Here is a 17,973-nt window from a genome sequence, read left to right as displayed (position 1 = left end):
ACACAGATAAATCCCAAATTAATAAGACCAAAAATTTAAACATAATTAAATTGAGACCCACATTAAATTTAAAATAGAATAAAGCTCAAATACTTAAGAACATAACTTACAGAAATATATGTGAATAAAACATTCTTTTAAAAATCTAACTTTTAATAATGGAACATATGTCTCTGATACTCTTATAAAATAGTAAATTGTAGTTTAGATTTACATTATAGATATTTTTATATAAAAAATTAAAAATATTCTAATACTTGGTTTTATAATTGGTAGTTTGATTGTTAATAGACATACAATTAAATGTAATATAAATCATTACTAATAACACTATATTTATCCTAGTTTCAAATTGCTATACTATTTTTACACACAAATGAATCTTCAAACAAATTTTGAACAAATTTCGAACAAACTTCAAAAACGCAAATGCGTGATCTAATTTCATACAAATTAATTGTGCTTACGCAAATGACCTATATATTAGTGATATAATTTTCAAAATTATACGATTCAAACCCTAAATTTCATAATTATGAAAAGCAAAACAAAATCAAACCCGCGTTTTCAAGCGCGGGTCAAAATCTAGTTAGCTTCTTAAATATATAACAAAATTTCTAGAATAGTTCAAAGAAAGAATAACAAAAATATTGATAGAAAATAAAAATAGTTTTGTTGGCTTATATATAAGTTATAACACAAATATAGCATGCCTATTTTTATACATTTATATAAACTAACCAAAAAGAAAGAAAAAACTTAGCATCCCAATGAGCTCATCTAAACTAGAAGCGCATCTAATTTAGTTTGGTTTTTTAATAAATTTGATGCATCAAAATTAAAAGTAATTAACAAGAGTTTACTATTGTTAGACAATAATCTTGCAATTGAGAAAGCATACATTTGAGACAAATATATGAGATAAAGTTCCACAAAAGAGACTAGATGATTTGGATTGGAGAGAAGGAATTTGGTATGAATCAAAAGATACTCCTAATATCATGGTTCACATTAAGCCATCTAGGTTTCTCACCAAATATTGATTTGAAAAAACATAGCAAGGGAACAAAATCATATATATACATTTATATAGTCACACTCGCATCAAAGAAGAAGATGCATAGGATATACTTATACCTATATTAAATTCGCAAATGAGATCAATGATTTGGTCTTATGAGTAACAAATTACAAATAAATGTATACGAAATGATATTGGGTTGTCACGTATAATATAAAGTTTTTCTTTAAATACACATGTATCTAAGCTGTCACCACTGGTGATACTCTGTTTGAAAAGGAGAACATGATGGTCCCTCTCCTTGAGAGATTCGGCATAACATTCTGGCATCTTTGCCGTCAAATTTACTTTGTATTAAAATACCAATATTTCTATTTTCTAGATGAACTCTGAGAACAATCCTGCACTAGAAAGTAAAACTTCAAAGAGGTTACGAGCAAAGTATTCTAACGCAGCTAGCAAAATAAGCGATATCATTAAGGGAAATTTGGCTGTATAACCTTCAAACAAATTATAATTCACTACATAACTAAAACCCCTAACTTTCATCTACAGTACATATATTTTATGTAATAATGCTATATTACCCTTCAATTCAACCTGTGTGACCTGCTGAGAGTTATTTATCAAAAGAAATATTAAATAAATAATTTAATAAATTGTGGTTATAATTCTTCCACATCTCTTCCTCTTCTTCTTCCTCTTCTCCTCCAATCTCTGTTTTTTTATACATACGAACACAAACCACTAGATTAAGAAATAATATGGATTTTGGGCTTATGGAATTGAGTTTGGAGGAGAAGATGGCACCGTAGACAACAACGAGGTGACATCACAATTTTTTTTTTTTTAGTTTTTTTCAATGTTGTTCATCTTGATTTTTTTCATTGTTATTTAAATTGTTATAGTATGCTGTATTGATATGGTATGATGAAGAATAATTACTCTCGACTAGTGAATGTGTGTATCACCATGTCTGTAAAAAGAGGAAGATGTGAAGAAGATGAACTCGTCGACTATACTATATGTAGTGAAAGAAAATTATAGTATAGTACGATTCTTATATTTTTGTACAATTCGCAAGTACCAAACTAAATAGTATGCTACGGTTGTTGTATTATTGTACCATCGATTGTTTGATAAATTTATTATTTATCAATTTCTTGTTTACAACTATATGTGCTATACTATTTATTTTGTTCTATACTATTTGGGTTTAGAGTTTATACTTGGGTTTAGGTTTAATGATTAAGATTTAGGGTTTAGTATTTGGAAGGTGGGGGTTGATGTTTGGGTTTAGTGACCGTATTATGTATGTTCTATTTGACGATTAAAAAAGAGTGTTTTTTTTTACTTACCAATTTATACTATACTATGTATTTTGTTCCATTCTATTTGGGTTTATATTCTATACTTGGGTTTAGGGTTTAGTGACTAGGATTTAGGGTTTAGTATTTGGAAGGTGGGAGTTTAGATTTGGGTTTAGTGATAGCATTTTTGGGTTTAGTATTCAAAAGTTAGGTCTGAGTTTAGCATTGAGGAGTTTTGTTTGGATTTAGTTTAATATTATATAATATTATATACTATTTTCAGATTTTGATAATTGGGTTTAAAGTTTATATTTGGGTTTAGGGTTCAGTAATTAGGGTTTAGGGTTTAGTATTTAAATGGAAAGGTGGTGTTTAAAGTTTAGGGTTTATTATTTTAGAGTTGAGGTTTGGATTAAAGTAGTATTTACTAGGTGATAATTAATTGTGGGGTGTCAAATGTGATGTCATCAGTTTCTCTCTCTATTACTGGCAACTTGAAAAAAAAAAGGGCATTACCGGATAGAAGTTGACATAATTGTTATGGACTTTATTATGTCAAAATCAATGCTATACACTTAATTTCCTTTTCAAATTTGGTCATTTGGCTAATTCACCCTATCATTAATGTGGAGTTTTTTTCACTATGATATACGTTAATAACGGTGAAAAGATGTTATGGCGCACAAAAAAAACGGTTAAAAGATTTCATCAATATTTGCAAAAAGGAAATTATTTAGGTGAATCAGTATTCACTAACCCAAATTTACAAATAATTCATTAAAAAAGTCATGAAGAGCAGAAACTCGTCCAATACGTATATTGTATATAGTGTGTTAGCCGATCCTAGAATAAACTATAATTTTAAATCCTAAAATATACTATAACTATAATTTTATCCAAAATTATAGTATAAATACCACATGTTCCATATATAAATTAATCATTTAAAATTTAGGAACCAAAATAAATACTATTTCATACGAGTGTTCCGAAAATAGGCTCTGTCCACAAAGAAAATTATTTATACAAAAGGCTTATTTTCACGCGGATTCCAAACGGTTGGCCCTGTAGATAAAAAAAAACAAAAATTGGAATGACACATTGATGATACTTTTATAAACGCGCAAAAAGAATATCTTTTCTTTTTTTGGTTAAAAAGAATAAAATTGTTTTTTTCACCCAAATTGTCTTGGACATAAAGTTGTCTTGGCAAAATAAAATTTCTTAACATTTTCACCCAAATTGTTTTTTTTTTCTTTATTAAGTTGAGGACAGGAAGAAAAACATTCTTATTTAAGTAGAAAGTGCTCACAAAAAGAATGTAGATAGTGGTAAGTCTTAACTATTAAGATTATACATTTTGGCCCAATATATTTCTTTATTAAGTTGAGGCCAGGAAGTTTAAACCTTCTTAATAAGTAGAGATTGCTAAAAATGAAAAAGAAAATGTAGAGTGACAAATCTGAATTAAAAAATTTTAATTCTTATAGAAGAAAATATTAAAATTAAAATAGTAAATGTTTAATTTTGGAATTAAAAAAAAAAAGGAAAGAAAAGGGGATGTGTCGATGATTGAATGGCTAAACCATATTTGAAAAATTAAGTTAATCAGTTTCCTCTCTGGATTCTCGCTGCTCCGTCAATGGCCACCTCCTCCCAAATTTCACGACTCTAATTTAGTTCCCCTCATGTGTTTGTGTGTGTGAGAGAAAGAGACGAATCTCAAAATCTAGTTTCCCTCCTCCATTGTTCTTCTTCTTCTCAATCATCGTCTTCGCGTGCGAGGAAGAAGGAGAGAGCAGGGAGGCAGGGGGGAACAATTCTCAAATGTCAACATTGGACTCGATGGATGCGTTTCTCTTCTCTCTCAGCAGAGCCTTCTGCTCCCCTTTCGCCGTCTTCCTTCAGATCCAGGTCTGCTTCTTCTTCTCATTCCTCAGATCGAAGCTTTGGGAAAAAAAAACGAAATCTTTATGTAAAAGATATGATTTTTTTAACTGTTTCTTGAAATGCGTTCTCTCAGGGATGTGTTATATGCTTACTCCTTGCTCTAGGCTGGTTAATGGCTGCATACGTCAGGTACTTTCTCAAATTACAATCCTCCGCCTCTGTTTTCTTTATTTCTCAAAATGTTTGTTTTTTTTTGTTTTATCGAAGGAACCGAGAGGTTAAGAGAATCAAAAACAGCGTGAAAGCTGGAAACAGCTTTGCGTTTCTCTATCAAGATATGGATGAGCTCGAGCACTCTAGGCAGGCTAAACTTCCCAGAGTCTCCGTTATCATGCCTCTCAAAGGTTTTGGAGAACACAATCTGCACAACTGGAGAAGTCAGGTTTAGTCTCCTATCATTTTCTCTTCTCTTCTTTGCTAGACAAGTGTCTTGATTGATGTGTGTTTTGTGTAGATTACCTCTCTCTATGGTGGACCATTGGAGTTCCTTTTTGTTGTGGAAAGTACTGAAGACCCTGCTTATCATGCTGTTTCTCGTCTCTTATCTATGTATCAGGTACACACACACTTTTAGCTTTTTTTCTACAGGAAACCAATGAAAAAATCAGTTCATAGTCCATGTGGCTTTATTTTGTCTTGAAGTATGTACTGACTTCATTCATAGCTTTGTTCATTATTAATGCGTAAAATGTGTGCAGGATCATGTTGAAGCTAAGGTTGTTGTTGCTGGTTTAGCAACGACTTGCAGCCAGAAAATTCATAATCAGTTGGTATGTATCATCAGCTAATTTATCGGTTATGTTGTTCATTTATTGGCTTTTTTTTTTCTTATTTGGTTTCTGCTTTTTTGGTGAAGATTGGAGCTGAGAAAATACATAAAGATACCAAATATGTGTTATTTTTGGACGATGATGTTAGACTGCATCCTGGAACAGTTGGAGCTCTCACCGCTGAGATGGAGAAAAATCCAGAGGTGGCTACCTAACTATATACTTCTTAAATTAATTTGCTTCTTTTTTTTTTAATTTACTCCTCTTGCTGTAATTTTTTATATGTATCAAAGACATAGCTAATGATAATAGGTCTTTAGTTATGTTTCCGTCTGGTGAAATTATTTAAAAGAAATGGTGATCTGTTGCAGATATTTATTCAAACTGGGTATCCTCTAGACTTGCCCTCTGGAACTCTTGGAAGTTATTGCATCTATGAGTACCACATGGTACAGTGACATCTGTCTTCCCTTCAGTTCTGTTTTGTATAGAATGTAGTTCCGTTTCTATTTCTCCATGTTTGAGCTAATATTAGCATGTTCTCTTTTACAGCCTTGCTCAATGGGATTTGCGACTGGTGGGAGAACATTCTTTTTGTGGGGAGGGTGCATGATGGTATGTTTGAAATTAGCATATGATAGATAAATGTTTCTTTTTGTTTTCTCTGTGCTACATTCTAATTTTGGTGATTATCTACAACTATTTTGTAGATGCACGCTGATGATTTCAGACAAGATCGCTATGGTGTTGTCTCTGGCTTACGTGATGGTGGATACTCAGATGATATGACACTTGCCTCTCTAGCAGGTAACATTTGTAGCCTGATGTGATGCCTATTGTATGTGTAGTTGTAGTTGATAGTTTCTTCTTTACTCCAGGTGCTCACAAGAGGCTCATTACATCTCCTCCTGTTGCTGTTTTCCCTCATCCTCTTGCAAGTGATCTAAGCTTTGGACGGTACATACTCCTGTTTGAATCCTCCAAAATGTAACGAAATTTTTGGATGTCTAAACCATTCTTCCTCCCTATTTTGTTAGGTACTGGAACTACTTGAGAAAGCAAACCTTTGTGCTAGAGTCTTACATATCCAACGTTAACTGGATAATGAACAAGGTTTTGTTTGCCGTCCACTGTTATCTATCATGGGGTTTTGTTGCACCATATGTTATGGCTGTCATCCACATCACATCAGCTTTGAGAATCTACATCAAGGGCTATCATCACCTCCAAGACACGACCGTTGCTTCTGGTGGTGAGCATACTTTTCCCCTTATTTAGTAGGATTGTATGCTTTTCTATACTGACCTAGAAGGATGAGGGTTCTATGCAGGTATGTCCCTTGTTATACTGTTGGCGATCTGCACCTTCATCGAACTTCTTTCAATGTGGAATTTGACAAGAAGAGAAGTGACGCTATGCAATCTGTTATCCCCCGAAGCTCCCCGTCTCTCTCTTGCACCTTACAACTGGGGACTTGTACGTTCTTTCAACCCCTCTCTATTGATAGTAATGTATATAAGAGAGGTAGAAGAAGGTTTCTCGGTTTTGATTTTTGTTGGAAAATTTTGGTTGCAGATATTCATAGCAATGCTTGTGGACAACTTCCTATACCCGATCTCAGCGTTCCGTTCTCACTTTTCTCAATCCATAAACTGGTCCGGAATTAGATACCACTTGAGAAATGGAAAGGTTTTCAAGGTAAGTCAAGTGTGTGTCTTATTATTAAGTAGTGTTTCTTCTGGTCTTGAAAGTGTGTTGTTTGAGAATGTTTCTTTGCGATATGTGATGTGATAACAGATTGAGAGAAGGAATGATATGGTACCAGCAAAGACTGATTTAGGAGGGAAACACTTGTATGGTAAGAAGGGAGCTCCACAGAAAGCTTCCTTCTTAAGCTCGTTGGGAAGAAATTTTGCTCACTGGCGACAACCAAAGAAGTTTGATGTTTAAAAAGTTTGGTTTTGTTTAATACAGTACAGTAGAGAAGCAAAGTTATCATTGATTCTTTGATATGTTTTGTGATTCTTTTTCCAGCAGGAAGGGGAGGGGAAGATTTGGTCTTATGTTTTTTTTTCTTTTTCTTTGGGTACAAAATGTTTATTGGTGAAAAAGAAAGGTATTATTATTCCTCGGGAAAATTTTAATTTATTGATTTCTTTCGGTTTGTTTTATCCTTCAAGGGCTTGCAGTTTGAAGCTCAAGCTGTTTCTTATACCATACATTGTACATCGAAGTATATTGATCTAGATAAAGGGGTAAGGTCGAGCCAAAATGCAAAAGCATAGAACAGATAAGTTGATCTTTGTAGTATTAATAGGGCAGGATATACAAGGCTAACATGAGAAATTGCATTATTATATCGAGTCACACACTGAACTCCACAAGGTCATGGAGCTTGAGGACGTATAAACTTAGTCTTATTTAACATTATCCTACAGGCAAATACACACACGAAATTATCAGTACACCAGAGGAAGAATCTAAGATTAGAACTAAAACCAAAGGCATTACCACCAGCTTAGTCTGCAAGTTAGGTTACTTAAATAAGATACTTGCCTAACACGCACGCACCCTATTAGCCAATCAGAACAGAGCAGTAAACATTGTTCAACCCCAAAGCTCTTTGAGCACAGAAACTGAACAAGGGATTGACTTCTCCTCCGCTTTCTTAAGGTACAATTTGCACAAGACCGGTCCTGCTACCTTCCAGACAAACCCGCAAGAACGAACTTTGTTCTTTATAATGGCATAATCGTAGACGATGTTGTACAGTGCCAATGCTTGTAGGTAGAGCTCTTCAAGGCTTTTCTTGCTTTCTTCAAACCCTGCCGCACCATAGAACTCCTGATACATTCCACCAATGAGTTCCTTTATATATAGTAGCGTTAGTAATCGATTCTTGTTGACTACACTTACCTGCTTGTATTTCAGGATGACCTCACTAGCTGATTCCTTCTTATTATTCTCATCCATCGCCTGGCTCATTTCAGTTTTGTATTCCTGGTACCAGCGACTACATTTCTCCATGTAAAACTCAGGGACCAGCTCATCTTCAAAACACTGGAGTTTCTTGATTTCTGAATTTTTAACAGACAGTTTAAGACATTAAAAATAAACATATTCGTCAAGGTTCTTGACTATTAATAGAGTAAAAAGAAGATAGATAGATAGATCCTTTTACCACATGGAGGGGGTTCCTCTTCATTCTGAGATACCACAGTGTCATAGATTAATCCAAGGATAGAAGTGGACTTAAAGATTTTCTTGTTTTTACGCTCCATGTAATGTGGAAAACTGTCGAACTTCAAGTCTAACGGGAGATCGACCTTAGCCCCGTTTTTTGGTGCATCAAGAGCATCATAGTATATATCAATAGCCTTTAGCATAGTCTTCACCATTTTGCTTTTCCTTTCAGCTGTTTCCTTAACTCTATCATCTCCTAACGTGAGGAATTGGTCCATTATCCTTAGCCAGCTATCTGCAGCTGCCCCTATAACGTTGCTGTAAACCCAAGAAGACAAGACATGTATTAACCATAAGATATAAAACTCAACACAAAACTGAGTTTGCCAAGAACAATGTTCAAAAAATCGTTAGGCGATAACTAGGCGCTTTATAGAGGACTAGGGACTAGCCGAATTATTCGGAACCTGAGATTTATTTTATATATATATTGATATTTTAGTTTTTTGCATTAATTATAAAATTATTTTGATAAATTATCAAAATCAGATACATAAAACAAAAGAAATTAAACCGATCTAAATCATATAAATCATATAAAAAAATCAATTTTCGGATGACTGATATGCCCTCTTATAGAACCATAGCCAAGAATGAAACCGTGTACCTGGAATGAAATCTTGCCTTCAAAAACAATCTGAAAAGTTCTTCTTCCAACATTTCTGGTGAGAGTTCACTTGGCTTTCTACCAGTATAGATTTTACTAGGAGGAGAAGAGCTCACCCATGGTTCACTTGGTTTGTAGTGTTCTAGTAGCTAAACAAGAAACATTAACAGTTCATAAAAGTCAGGTCTCAAGCATTGAATGATTTACTTTCAAAGATGGAGCAGTTGGTTACCTTGGGATTTCTGGATATGAAATACATATCACCATCAAAGTCACCACCGGCAATCTCATCCCCCAAAGATCTTGGACCTTTCTGAGGGAAGAACACACCATACTTGGAGTTTCCAACATACTCTTCCAAGGCCTTAACATATGTAGCCTTCAGTACATGTATGTCTCCAAAATGCAGTCCAGGGTTCCTGTAAACTAGTACATCCCCTGAAATCTGACCTGACTCCCTACAAGACCACATAAGAGAAAAAAAAAACAATGAACCAATTAAAAGCTACATCTAGAGAAAACAGATATTGAAGAGTAGTAGCATACAGGATGACGCAGACTTCATTTTGCTTGAGCTTTCCGGTGGGATCAACAGTGCCCATGAGATAATATGATTCAGTAACAAGAAGCTTTCCTGCTTTGAGATCATTCTTCTCTGTGTTTAGAAGAATAGAAAGATGATCCTTCAAGTGTGGTTCATCAAGTGGTATACCAGACATGATCATTTGCAAAGCATTATACTCGTCCATATCCCCATAATTACGAGCAGCTGTGCACAAACAGGTTACCTTTAGATTTTTGTTTTAAAACTGAATAAGCACATAAACAGCTCCAAAAACAAACTTTACCTCTAACGGCAGCACGTTTGTTATCAAATACGGTTTTGGATTCTTCTAGCGTGCTGCGCAAGATATCCAAAAAGAATTCATCAGGGACACCTCCATAGCTCAGTAGCGCAACCAAGTTTCTTGATAGTTTCGTTCTTCTTGGTGGATTACTGGAAAAATGGAAACAACCAAATACGAATATACAGCGACAAGTTCTATCTTCAAAATAACAAAGAGGAGGGAGGCAGCTAGCTTACCTTGTAGTAACAACTTCCAGAGAGTTAAAAGTGCTAAAATTATACAAGGCTGGATCTTCAGACACCTTGACCATAGAAGGTCGAACCTGGACTGTTCGAGGAGGAAGCTGCCCAAAATAATGGAGAAAAAAAAGAGTTTAGGGATATAAAGCTTATAAAAGCTTTCGACTATCTGACATGAAAGAGAGTGGACTTACTTTCTTATTCAAGAGGAAAGTCCCCTTAACAGCATATCCATAATGAAACATCCGAAACTGTATCAGCATAGGCTGTTGGAATTTAAAAAAAAAAACAGAACTGTTACTACTTTTGTGTTAAGTGATAAAGAATTGAGATAAAAACTTAGAGTGTAAAAGTGAACAACATACCGGCTCTTTGCCATAAGTATTTGCCTGTGATTTATTTAAAAACAAACATGGTTAGAGAACTAGTGTGAACAGAAGCCAACTAAAAACTTTTGTGAGAGTAGAACAAAAGACCTGCATATTGTCGCTTCTGACATGTTTCCCTTTAAAAATATCAGTAGGACACATCCGAGCAAGGTCCTCAGAGATGTAGCCAGTTCCATCTGAATGTATACAAGGTTTCTGGTTCTTATCAAGAACATCATTATTGTTTTGATCCTAAAAATTGGAAGAGAGAGAGAGAGAGAAATTAAAAGGTCAATAAAACATATAGCGAAAGCAACGAAGTTTTTGAAGGAAACATGATTTAAAGGAAAGTACATGGCAGTGTATATCATCAATTTGCTGAAAGGCAATCCTACTTGTGTCAACTTCAAGTTTCCTAGTCTTTGACAGGATTAAAGAAAACCTGAAGAAGTATCAACCAAAGAAAAGTGACTCTGATTACAAAGGAAAACATCTCTAGAAGAGTTTAAAGATGAGTTAGTAGACAGAGTACCTCGCCATATATTTGGCCAAAGTTGGCAATGTATGCACATGCATAAAATGCATACGTGCTTCATGAATGGACTTCCCAGAGAAGATATAGGGTTTTCCCATGTCATTAGAAGATGTAGAGTCCGTGCGTATAAAGTAACACTTCACTCCCTTTCCTGAAAAATCTTTCTTCTTCTCTTCTTTTCCTCCATCTTTGAAAACTATTTAAAAATGAAAGGTAAAAAAAACAAGCAGTTCTTAGAGCATCTCCAAAGGCACTCTATTTTTTCCTCTATAATTTACACTAAAATAGAGTAACTCTATTATAGAGTTAAATTTGCTCCAATGGTTCACTCTATAATAGAGTTACTCTATAATAGAGTGAAATATAGAGTAATCCTATTTTTTTACTCCAAATATAGAGTGAAAAAACAAAAATACTCTATATTTCACTCTATTATAGAGTAACTCTATTTTAGAGTGAAATATAGAGGAAATTATAGAGTGTGATTGGAGATGGTCTTAAAGCATCTCCAACCCATTGCTATTTTCACCTCTATAATAGCATTTAGAGGTGAAATTGCTCCAACCCACCTCTATTTCTTCCTCTATAATAGAGATTTCTATTTTTTCCTCTATTTATAGAAGAAGAAATAGCATTCCTCTATTTTTTACTCTATATTTTAGAGATTGTTATTTTAAGGAAATACATTGGAACATATCTCACCTCTATTATAGAGTTCCCTTATTTTAGAGGTGAAAATAGCAAAATACATTAGAGATGGTCTTAGCACAAAGCAAACAGTATAACAAGAGTACCTTGCAATGACATGAATGATTGTCAATCAAGAGAAAAAAGGAAAACAACTCACCAAAAAACTGATAACGGCGTAAACCAAGCATGATACCCTTCTTGGCAATCTCTTTGTAGGTAGAGTATATGTCGTTACAATAGGTTGCCTCTCCTGGCACGTCAGCGAATTTGACGGTAAGAACATTCTCATCACCCAAAACATTGTGCAGGTGGGTTCCAGTGTTCTCCATAAGAGGACCCTATGAACACAGTATATGGATAAGAAAAACATATATGTAACTAACATGGCCGGATCTGGGGTCAATCCCAATGAAACATTTGGCTTGGCCACCAAAAATTTTGAAGGTTTTTTATTAAAGTTCTTTAAGAAATGTTTATAGCCCCCAAAATCTCCGTGCTAATAAAATGAACATATGCAACACATGAGAGATGTTTGGAGAGTCGTTTGAACCTTGAATCTGTAACTACCGTCGGGAGAAACATGGCATTGGTAATAATGCGTGTTCCCGCTATCCCACTGAAGCGACTGGAAACAGTAAGCATGTAAGATGAAACAGTTAGTAAAATTCAACAACAAAGTCTGAAAAACAAAAGAATGTTAAGTTTCCAACAAACAAAAGCCTATCTCCATATGAATGCAAACATTTAAAAAAAAAAACACACACAACAAATAGAAGAGAAGAGAGAACCACTCTACGGTCTGTTGATGGACAAGAATGCCGGCCCAAACGGTCCCAAACCGCTGCTTCATATGCAACCATAGACAAATCCTTCCATTGTCTGATCTCCTCAGCAGTTATATTAACCTGGCCCAGATGTTTCCTGTAATAAATAAATAACACATCAAAAAGGTGACTTAATAAAAGAGAAAAAGAGATTAAACACTGACGGAAAAACTTGCATCCCAAACATACATACCCTGGAATATAACTAAGCAACAGAAAGGCCTTCCTAAACTCAAGCTCACTCAAAGCTAAGAGCTGAGGAGGAATGTGTAGAGAAGAACCTCCATTAACTTCTAGTTTCATAGACTTGGGAGAAGGAACTTCATAATCAAGAAGAGACATCTCTGCTCCGACAATGGCCTTCCTGCAACACTTTTTGCCTGGGGTTCTAGGAGACAGAACCGGAGACTCTCCTGAGCACTGAAGCGGAGAGCCATAAACAGAAGAAACGGTCTGGTCAAGAAGATATTTGATGAACCCATCAAGGGTTCCTTTAACATATTCCACATTAAAAACTTTACTGAGCGTTTGCAAAGCCAGTTCATGGGGGATCGAAGAGAGTCTCCGTCTTGACTCGGCTTTTATTGGAGGATGATTGTGTTTCCCGTAGATTCTCTTCAGAACGGTTTCGACGCTGCTCGAAAGAGCGATCTCTGAGTGCAGAGAAGCTTGGTTGGAGCAGATGAGATAGGAAGAACTAGTAACCATATTTTAATTTTGAGAGTCAGTGTCTTTTGTCTCTAGGGTTAGCGAGTGAGAAGAGAGAGTGTTGGTTGTTTTGATGTTTCCATCTTCTCAAGTTTTGTTTCTTTGGGGTTAGTGATGATGGAAGTCATCTGTTTGATTTGACGACACGCTGACCAAACATAAAGTTGACATCTCTTTTTTTCTTCTTCTGCCTTGTGGATTTGACTCTCACGAGATTTTATACAGTTCCAGAACCAATATAATAGTCGTTTATTAAATGTTTTGTAGTTTATCGATATGTCCAACCACGAACGCCATAATTACAAAGATGCCACACCTTTTCTCGCCCGGCCTGCCTGCTACAAACGCTCGAGGGAATAATCGCGTTTTTACCTTGCCACTTCTCAAAATCATCGCAGTCTCTTCCGTTCATTTTTGCTAAGAGGATCAATTAAATCCTTTTTTTTGGTGATACATACCAGTAAATGAACAAACCGTCTAGAAATTACTGATGTGTTTATTGAGTGGATGAATAATAACTTATACAACTGAGAATCAAACAAAAAAGGAAACTAATAAATTCTCAATCTTTTAAAGAATATATACAATGCTATATTTTTTTCTTTTGGACAAATATACAATGATATGTAATAGGCAACATGGTTTATAGAAAAGATATGCATAAGATATCTGTGTGCTTGGAGTTGGAGGATACTAAGACTTGGAGACTATGGTTTAAAAACGTAAAATTTTGTTGATATTTGGCTTGAAAACGTGTTATAAACATATGCTTTGCCATTTAGATACTAATTACAGTTGATTAAGTGATTAAATCGGCGCAAACGGAGCTGAAAAACAATGGTGGCCATATATGCACGTGAAAAAGTTTAGATCTGTAAAAAGAAAATCAGGCGAGATTACATTTATGCCCTTACTTAATGTAAATTTGTAAAGTTAATAGGTAGACGTTTGAAATGGTCTTTGAACCCGTCACTGGTTGGTAAACCATCGAAACATTAACCACTCTGCTATTGAGAAACAATTTTCACTATCTAAAACATATATATACATAAAAACCAAAAATGTAATATTAATTAGCTATAACATTTTAAAATACTTAAAATAAAATCTCTGATTATTCCATGATTTTCATGAGAAATGTAATCGGAAATTTTATTTTAATTATTTTTTAAAAAAAAAACTAACTAGCCCTCTTGTATGATCTACTCATTAATAATCAGTAATAACTTACCCTTTAAAAAAAAACATAAAAAGGACTTATGTGGCATTTTAAAATTAAATTCATTGACGATCATTTTGTAGAGTCATCATATTTTCATGATTTACAATAAGATAAGTTTTTTCTTTTTGAGAAAGGGGCTTATAGATGATAAGGTCCTATTAAAAAGTATTAAGTAATTGGAGCGAATAGTAATATAAGATTTGGGAGCATCGTCATCCCGACCAATTCAAATTGGAAAACCGTTGACAAGTAGTATAATACAGTACATCTGTATTTGTTATCATACAAACAAGCTTTTTGTTATAATACAATCTTTTTGGAAACCGTTGACAATTTGCATAGTATATAGTTATACAATTCATTATAAAACTTTCTTGCCAGTTGCCACTATTTTGTTAATTTGTTAAAACATTTGTTGGCATAACAATTTATATATTTCGAACAAGTTAAGTTGCTTTTTTTTTGCTATGAACATTTCTGTATTGTTGTATTCTATGAACTTTTCTCTATTATTGTATTTCTGACTTTCTCTATTGATGTTCAAAAGTATGTTTGTTAATGATGTTGATGTTATACCTGAACATTTTAAACATGTATTTTGCTTAGATGTTATTGCCAGTTTAACACGCATATTTTTCATTGTAATAATTAGAAACAATTGTGTATTTATTTTTTATTGTTTAAAGTAAATTATCACGAAAAGATTGTGAGGGATTATTCAATTATTAGAAAAATATGTATAGTTTTCACATTGGAGTATTTAATCAACCAACTGCTGAAAAAATAATCTGCGTTTGACAGAAACGTGGAGACTCATTCAATCATTAACAACCCAAGACGTGATCTAATTATCTACACTAGGTTGTAGGTTGTATCACCCAACAAAAGTTATAAATAATATTAGAGATAGTAGTGATTGTTTTAGCATTGCAAAACTCAAAAGACTCTTATTTGCAACAAAATGAATGGTGAAAAAGGAGAAGATGTCGCGCCAAGATGCCGTCTCTCTGATCCTGCTCATCCTCACACCCTTTGCCGCCGAGACAACCCTCGTCCTTCATTATGCTTTAGATGCGGCCCTGTAAATGAGAATGATGAGGACTATGACTGGAATAACATTCATTACTACTGTGAGATCTGCAAGCTCGTGTTCCACGAAGACTGTTACATGTTCCCACAAGGTACGCGACATCCTTATCACCCCCACCACCCTATCTACATGACCATTCGGTTTTCGGAAACAAGAATGGAATCATTCAAATACGGTGCGACCGAAATGGCCAGTTTCTTAACGGCTCTTGAGACCACGTCCACGCCCATGCCCGACCAGAATGCTGTTTTCGAAACCAACAACGCATGCCATTGGTGTGGAAACGTGCTTGGTTTAATGTTTTTTCGCTGTCTTGATTGTGATTTTAGTCTAGGCGCTGAGTGCATGTGGCAAGATCCTCCCTTTACGATTACAAATTCAGGTAGCCATGAACATCCTCTCACTTTATTTCCTAGACCACTCACAGAACCTTGTAGTAGTGTTTGTGTGTTCGGCGGAAACATGGAAGTAGGTTATGCTTGTGATCCATGTAACTACTTAGTCCATCTAAAATGCATCCAGCCACCACAAGCCATACATCAAGACCATCTCGCTGATACTTCATCTCTTCCACCACCTACATGAAGGCGTTGGTATCCATATAGAGCTTTGTCTGTGTGTGCGCCATTTAAGTTTATGCCTGGAAGAATATTGTGGTTATTTTATCGCAGCTATGTAATGTATTGAGCGTCTGTGTGTGTGCGTCTGCTTGAAATTTATGGTTGGAAGAATATTGTGAGTACAATTTTATCTCAGCTATGAATATCATTTTGTGTCTAGACAGAGATGTTCCTGATCATGATGATATCATGTTTCAAAACTATGTTTTTTCATCAATGTTTTGTTATTTTGTTTGTTAGACGTCAAAAATTTTTTTTTTTCTTGGTGTAATCGTATTCATCATATTTGAAGGAATTAGAAACTGTAAGAGCATTTTCCATCACTTAAATATGTTACTGAGCTGACGCCAGAGAACACTATGTAGATTATAGAGAAGTGATGCCTGATGGAACATGAAAGTAGATGAACTAGCTAAACTACTGCCAAATGTTATCTACATTTTATTTTTCTTGGTTGAGTTAGTGTATAATGTGGTCTGGTCATCATTATCAGAAAGGTGTGTAACTTTGAGAGAAATATATTTTAGATATTTAGAAATGCAAGACATAAATAGTAAATACTTGCATTATATTCGAGTGAACTAGGGGTGAGTCTTTCGGCTTAAATACAGATTCGGTTTGGTTTTGTTTGTTTGAGTCTACGAAAACTTTAACAAAAGTCAACCAAAATTAGTTTGGTTTGACTTGTGTTCGATTTGGCTTGTGTTGAGATTATGGTTTAGTTTGAATTTAGCTTGGTTTGTCTTCGGTTTTGTTTGTTCAGTTCAGCTGAGTTCGTTTTTAGTTTTGTTCTAGTTCGGTTACGAAAATATAATTTATAAAACAAAAATCAAATCATTATTTGACATTAATTTCTTTATATTTAAACGTAAAGCCAAAAATCACAGAAAAATGTAAAAGATATAATCCAATAATTTTATATTATTATCTTGGAACCTAATATAAATATCATAGATTTGCTTTTAGGTTTTGATAATAGTGTTTGAGATTCATATTTCTTTATTTTTTGTTTGCTGTGTTTCGTCTATTCTTTTAGAATTAAAATGTATAAAATTATATTTAGTTATTTATGTTAGATTGTTCAGTATCTTAAATCTTAATATAATCATTATATTTAATTAATCCAATATTATAAATACAAATTTTCTGCCGTTTTTTTTATGAACTATTTTTTTCTTTTAATTCTTCGTTTTTAATCATTTTCTGCCAATTCACAGATTTGAAAAAAAAACGTATAATCAAACCGTTATCTAAATAGAAATTCACAAAAAGTAGTGGAACAAATTATATAGATCTTTAACTCATATATACCTAATTAATATCAAATATCACGTATACCAGTATTTCTTACATAACGTAAACGAACTATTAACATTTCGGTTTGGTTTAAAATCAAACCAAATTGAACCATTTGGGTTGATACATTTTTTATCCAAATGGTTGAGGCATATACTTTGGAATTGGCTGGATCAGTTTGGTTGGTTTGTTCGGTTGGCTTTTTTGCCCAATCCAGTCAACAATTAATTTAGATTTTTTTCTATGAGTCATAGATTTAAAATGGAAAAATAAATTTTGGGTGATTTGACAACTAAAATCTTAACTTTAAGGAGTAAAAAGTATGTGGTAATTTACATAAACAGATTATTTTCTCCACAAGTCAAATGTCTTGACATTTATTTTCACAAATATCCATATATACAGTTCATATTCATTCACCTTCATTTGTATTCCAACAATTCCTTGATTAGTCTTGTGCTTTTTTTTTCTGTTAATAATAATTCCTTAGTTAATACTTAATCACGGGCCGGAACCAATGCTTTTCAGAGACATTTGACAATAAACGGATTCTATTACTTAGACTTGAGGTAACATGAGTAAACAAACCGGAATAGAACATCGTATAAGGAACAAATAGTATATCACATCTT

The 17,973-nt window shown here is 34.1% G+C and overlaps 3 protein-coding genes across 10 annotated transcripts; 2 read left to right on the top strand and 1 right to left on the bottom strand.

Annotated features, from left to right (window-relative positions):
• The first annotated feature begins 3,800 nt into the window (after nt 1–3,800).
• Nucleotides 3,801–7,222, top strand: LOC103842619. The gene is made up of 14 exons (XM_009119267.3): nt 3,801–4,245; nt 4,355–4,410; nt 4,489–4,663; nt 4,736–4,837; nt 4,980–5,051; nt 5,138–5,254; nt 5,423–5,500; nt 5,604–5,666; nt 5,762–5,858; nt 5,930–6,008; nt 6,089–6,303; nt 6,382–6,527; nt 6,627–6,749; nt 6,849–7,222. The coding sequence occupies exons 1-14, from the start codon at nt 4,159–4,161 to the stop codon at nt 6,999–7,001; spliced, it is 1,563 nt and encodes a 520-aa protein (XP_009117515.2). The 5' UTR covers nt 3,801–4,158; the 3' UTR covers nt 7,002–7,222.
• On the bottom strand, nt 6,951–13,162 carry LOC103842618 (probable RNA-dependent RNA polymerase 5). Of its 8 annotated transcripts, XM_009119265.3 has the most exons (17): nt 12,599–13,162; nt 12,370–12,502; nt 12,132–12,206; nt 11,739–11,919; nt 10,889–11,087; nt 10,711–10,798; nt 10,465–10,608; nt 10,354–10,377; nt 10,183–10,254; nt 9,986–10,092; nt 9,750–9,898; nt 9,448–9,670; nt 9,134–9,359; nt 8,902–9,050; nt 8,233–8,552; nt 7,968–8,128; nt 6,951–7,895 (listed from the first exon to the last, which is right to left on the bottom strand). In XM_009119265.3, exons 1-17 carry the CDS (start codon nt 13,111–13,113, stop codon nt 7,659–7,661), a joined length of 3,003 nt encoding a protein of 1,000 aa, XP_009117513.1. In that variant the 5' UTR covers nt 13,114–13,162; the 3' UTR covers nt 6,951–7,658. The 8 variants fall into 8 exon arrangements, 7 of the variants coding, with proteins under 7 accessions (XP_009117513.1, XP_033134718.1, XP_033134719.1 ...); XR_004450867.1 differs by having other exon boundaries at nt 6,951–7,224; nt 7,267–8,128; nt 12,370–13,162; XM_033278827.1 differs by having other exon boundaries at nt 12,370–13,162.
• Nucleotides 13,163–15,296: 2,134 nt separating this feature from the next.
• Nucleotides 15,297–16,010, top strand: LOC103842771. Its single transcript, XM_009119435.1, has one exon. The coding sequence runs from the start codon at nt 15,297–15,299 to the stop codon at nt 16,008–16,010; it is 714 nt and encodes a 237-aa protein (XP_009117683.1).
• Nucleotides 16,011–17,973: the final 1,963 nt, after the last annotated feature.

The sequence above is a fragment of the Brassica rapa genome, chromosome A09 (assembly GCF_000309985.2).
Source record: "Brassica rapa cultivar Chiifu-401-42 chromosome A09, CAAS_Brap_v3.01, whole genome shotgun sequence".
NCBI lineage: Eukaryota > Viridiplantae > Streptophyta > Magnoliopsida > Brassicales > Brassicaceae > Brassica > Brassica rapa.
The sequence above is the reverse complement of the archived record's forward strand: the minus strand, read 5'-3'. Positions and strand labels throughout refer to the sequence as shown.

Coding starts and splice junctions, on each gene's coding strand:
- LOC103842619 (XM_009119267.3), top strand. CDS start 4,159: ATGTCAACATTGGACTCGATGGATGCGTTTCTCTTCTCTCTCAGCAGA. Junction 4,246..4,354: donor CCGTCTTCCTTCAGATCCAG/GTCTGCTTCTTC, acceptor GCGTTCTCTCAG/GGATGTGTTATATGCTTACT. Junction 5,859..5,929: donor GACACTTGCCTCTCTAGCAG/GTAACATTTGTA, acceptor TCTTTACTCCAG/GTGCTCACAAGAGGCTCATT.
- LOC103842618 (XM_033278825.1), bottom strand. CDS start 13,113: ATGGTTACTAGTTCTTCCTATCTCATCTGCTCCAACCAAGCTTCTCTG. Junction 11,088..11,738: donor ACGCCGTTATCAGTTTTTTG/GTGAGTTGTTTT, acceptor ATTTTTAAATAG/TTTTCAAAGATGGAGGAAAA. Junction 10,093..10,182: donor CTTTCCTCTTGAATAAGAAA/GTAAGTCCACTC, acceptor TATTTTGGGCAG/CTTCCTCCTCGAACAGTCCA.
- LOC103842771 (XM_009119435.1), top strand. CDS start 15,297: ATGAATGGTGAAAAAGGAGAAGATGTCGCGCCAAGATGCCGTCTCTCT.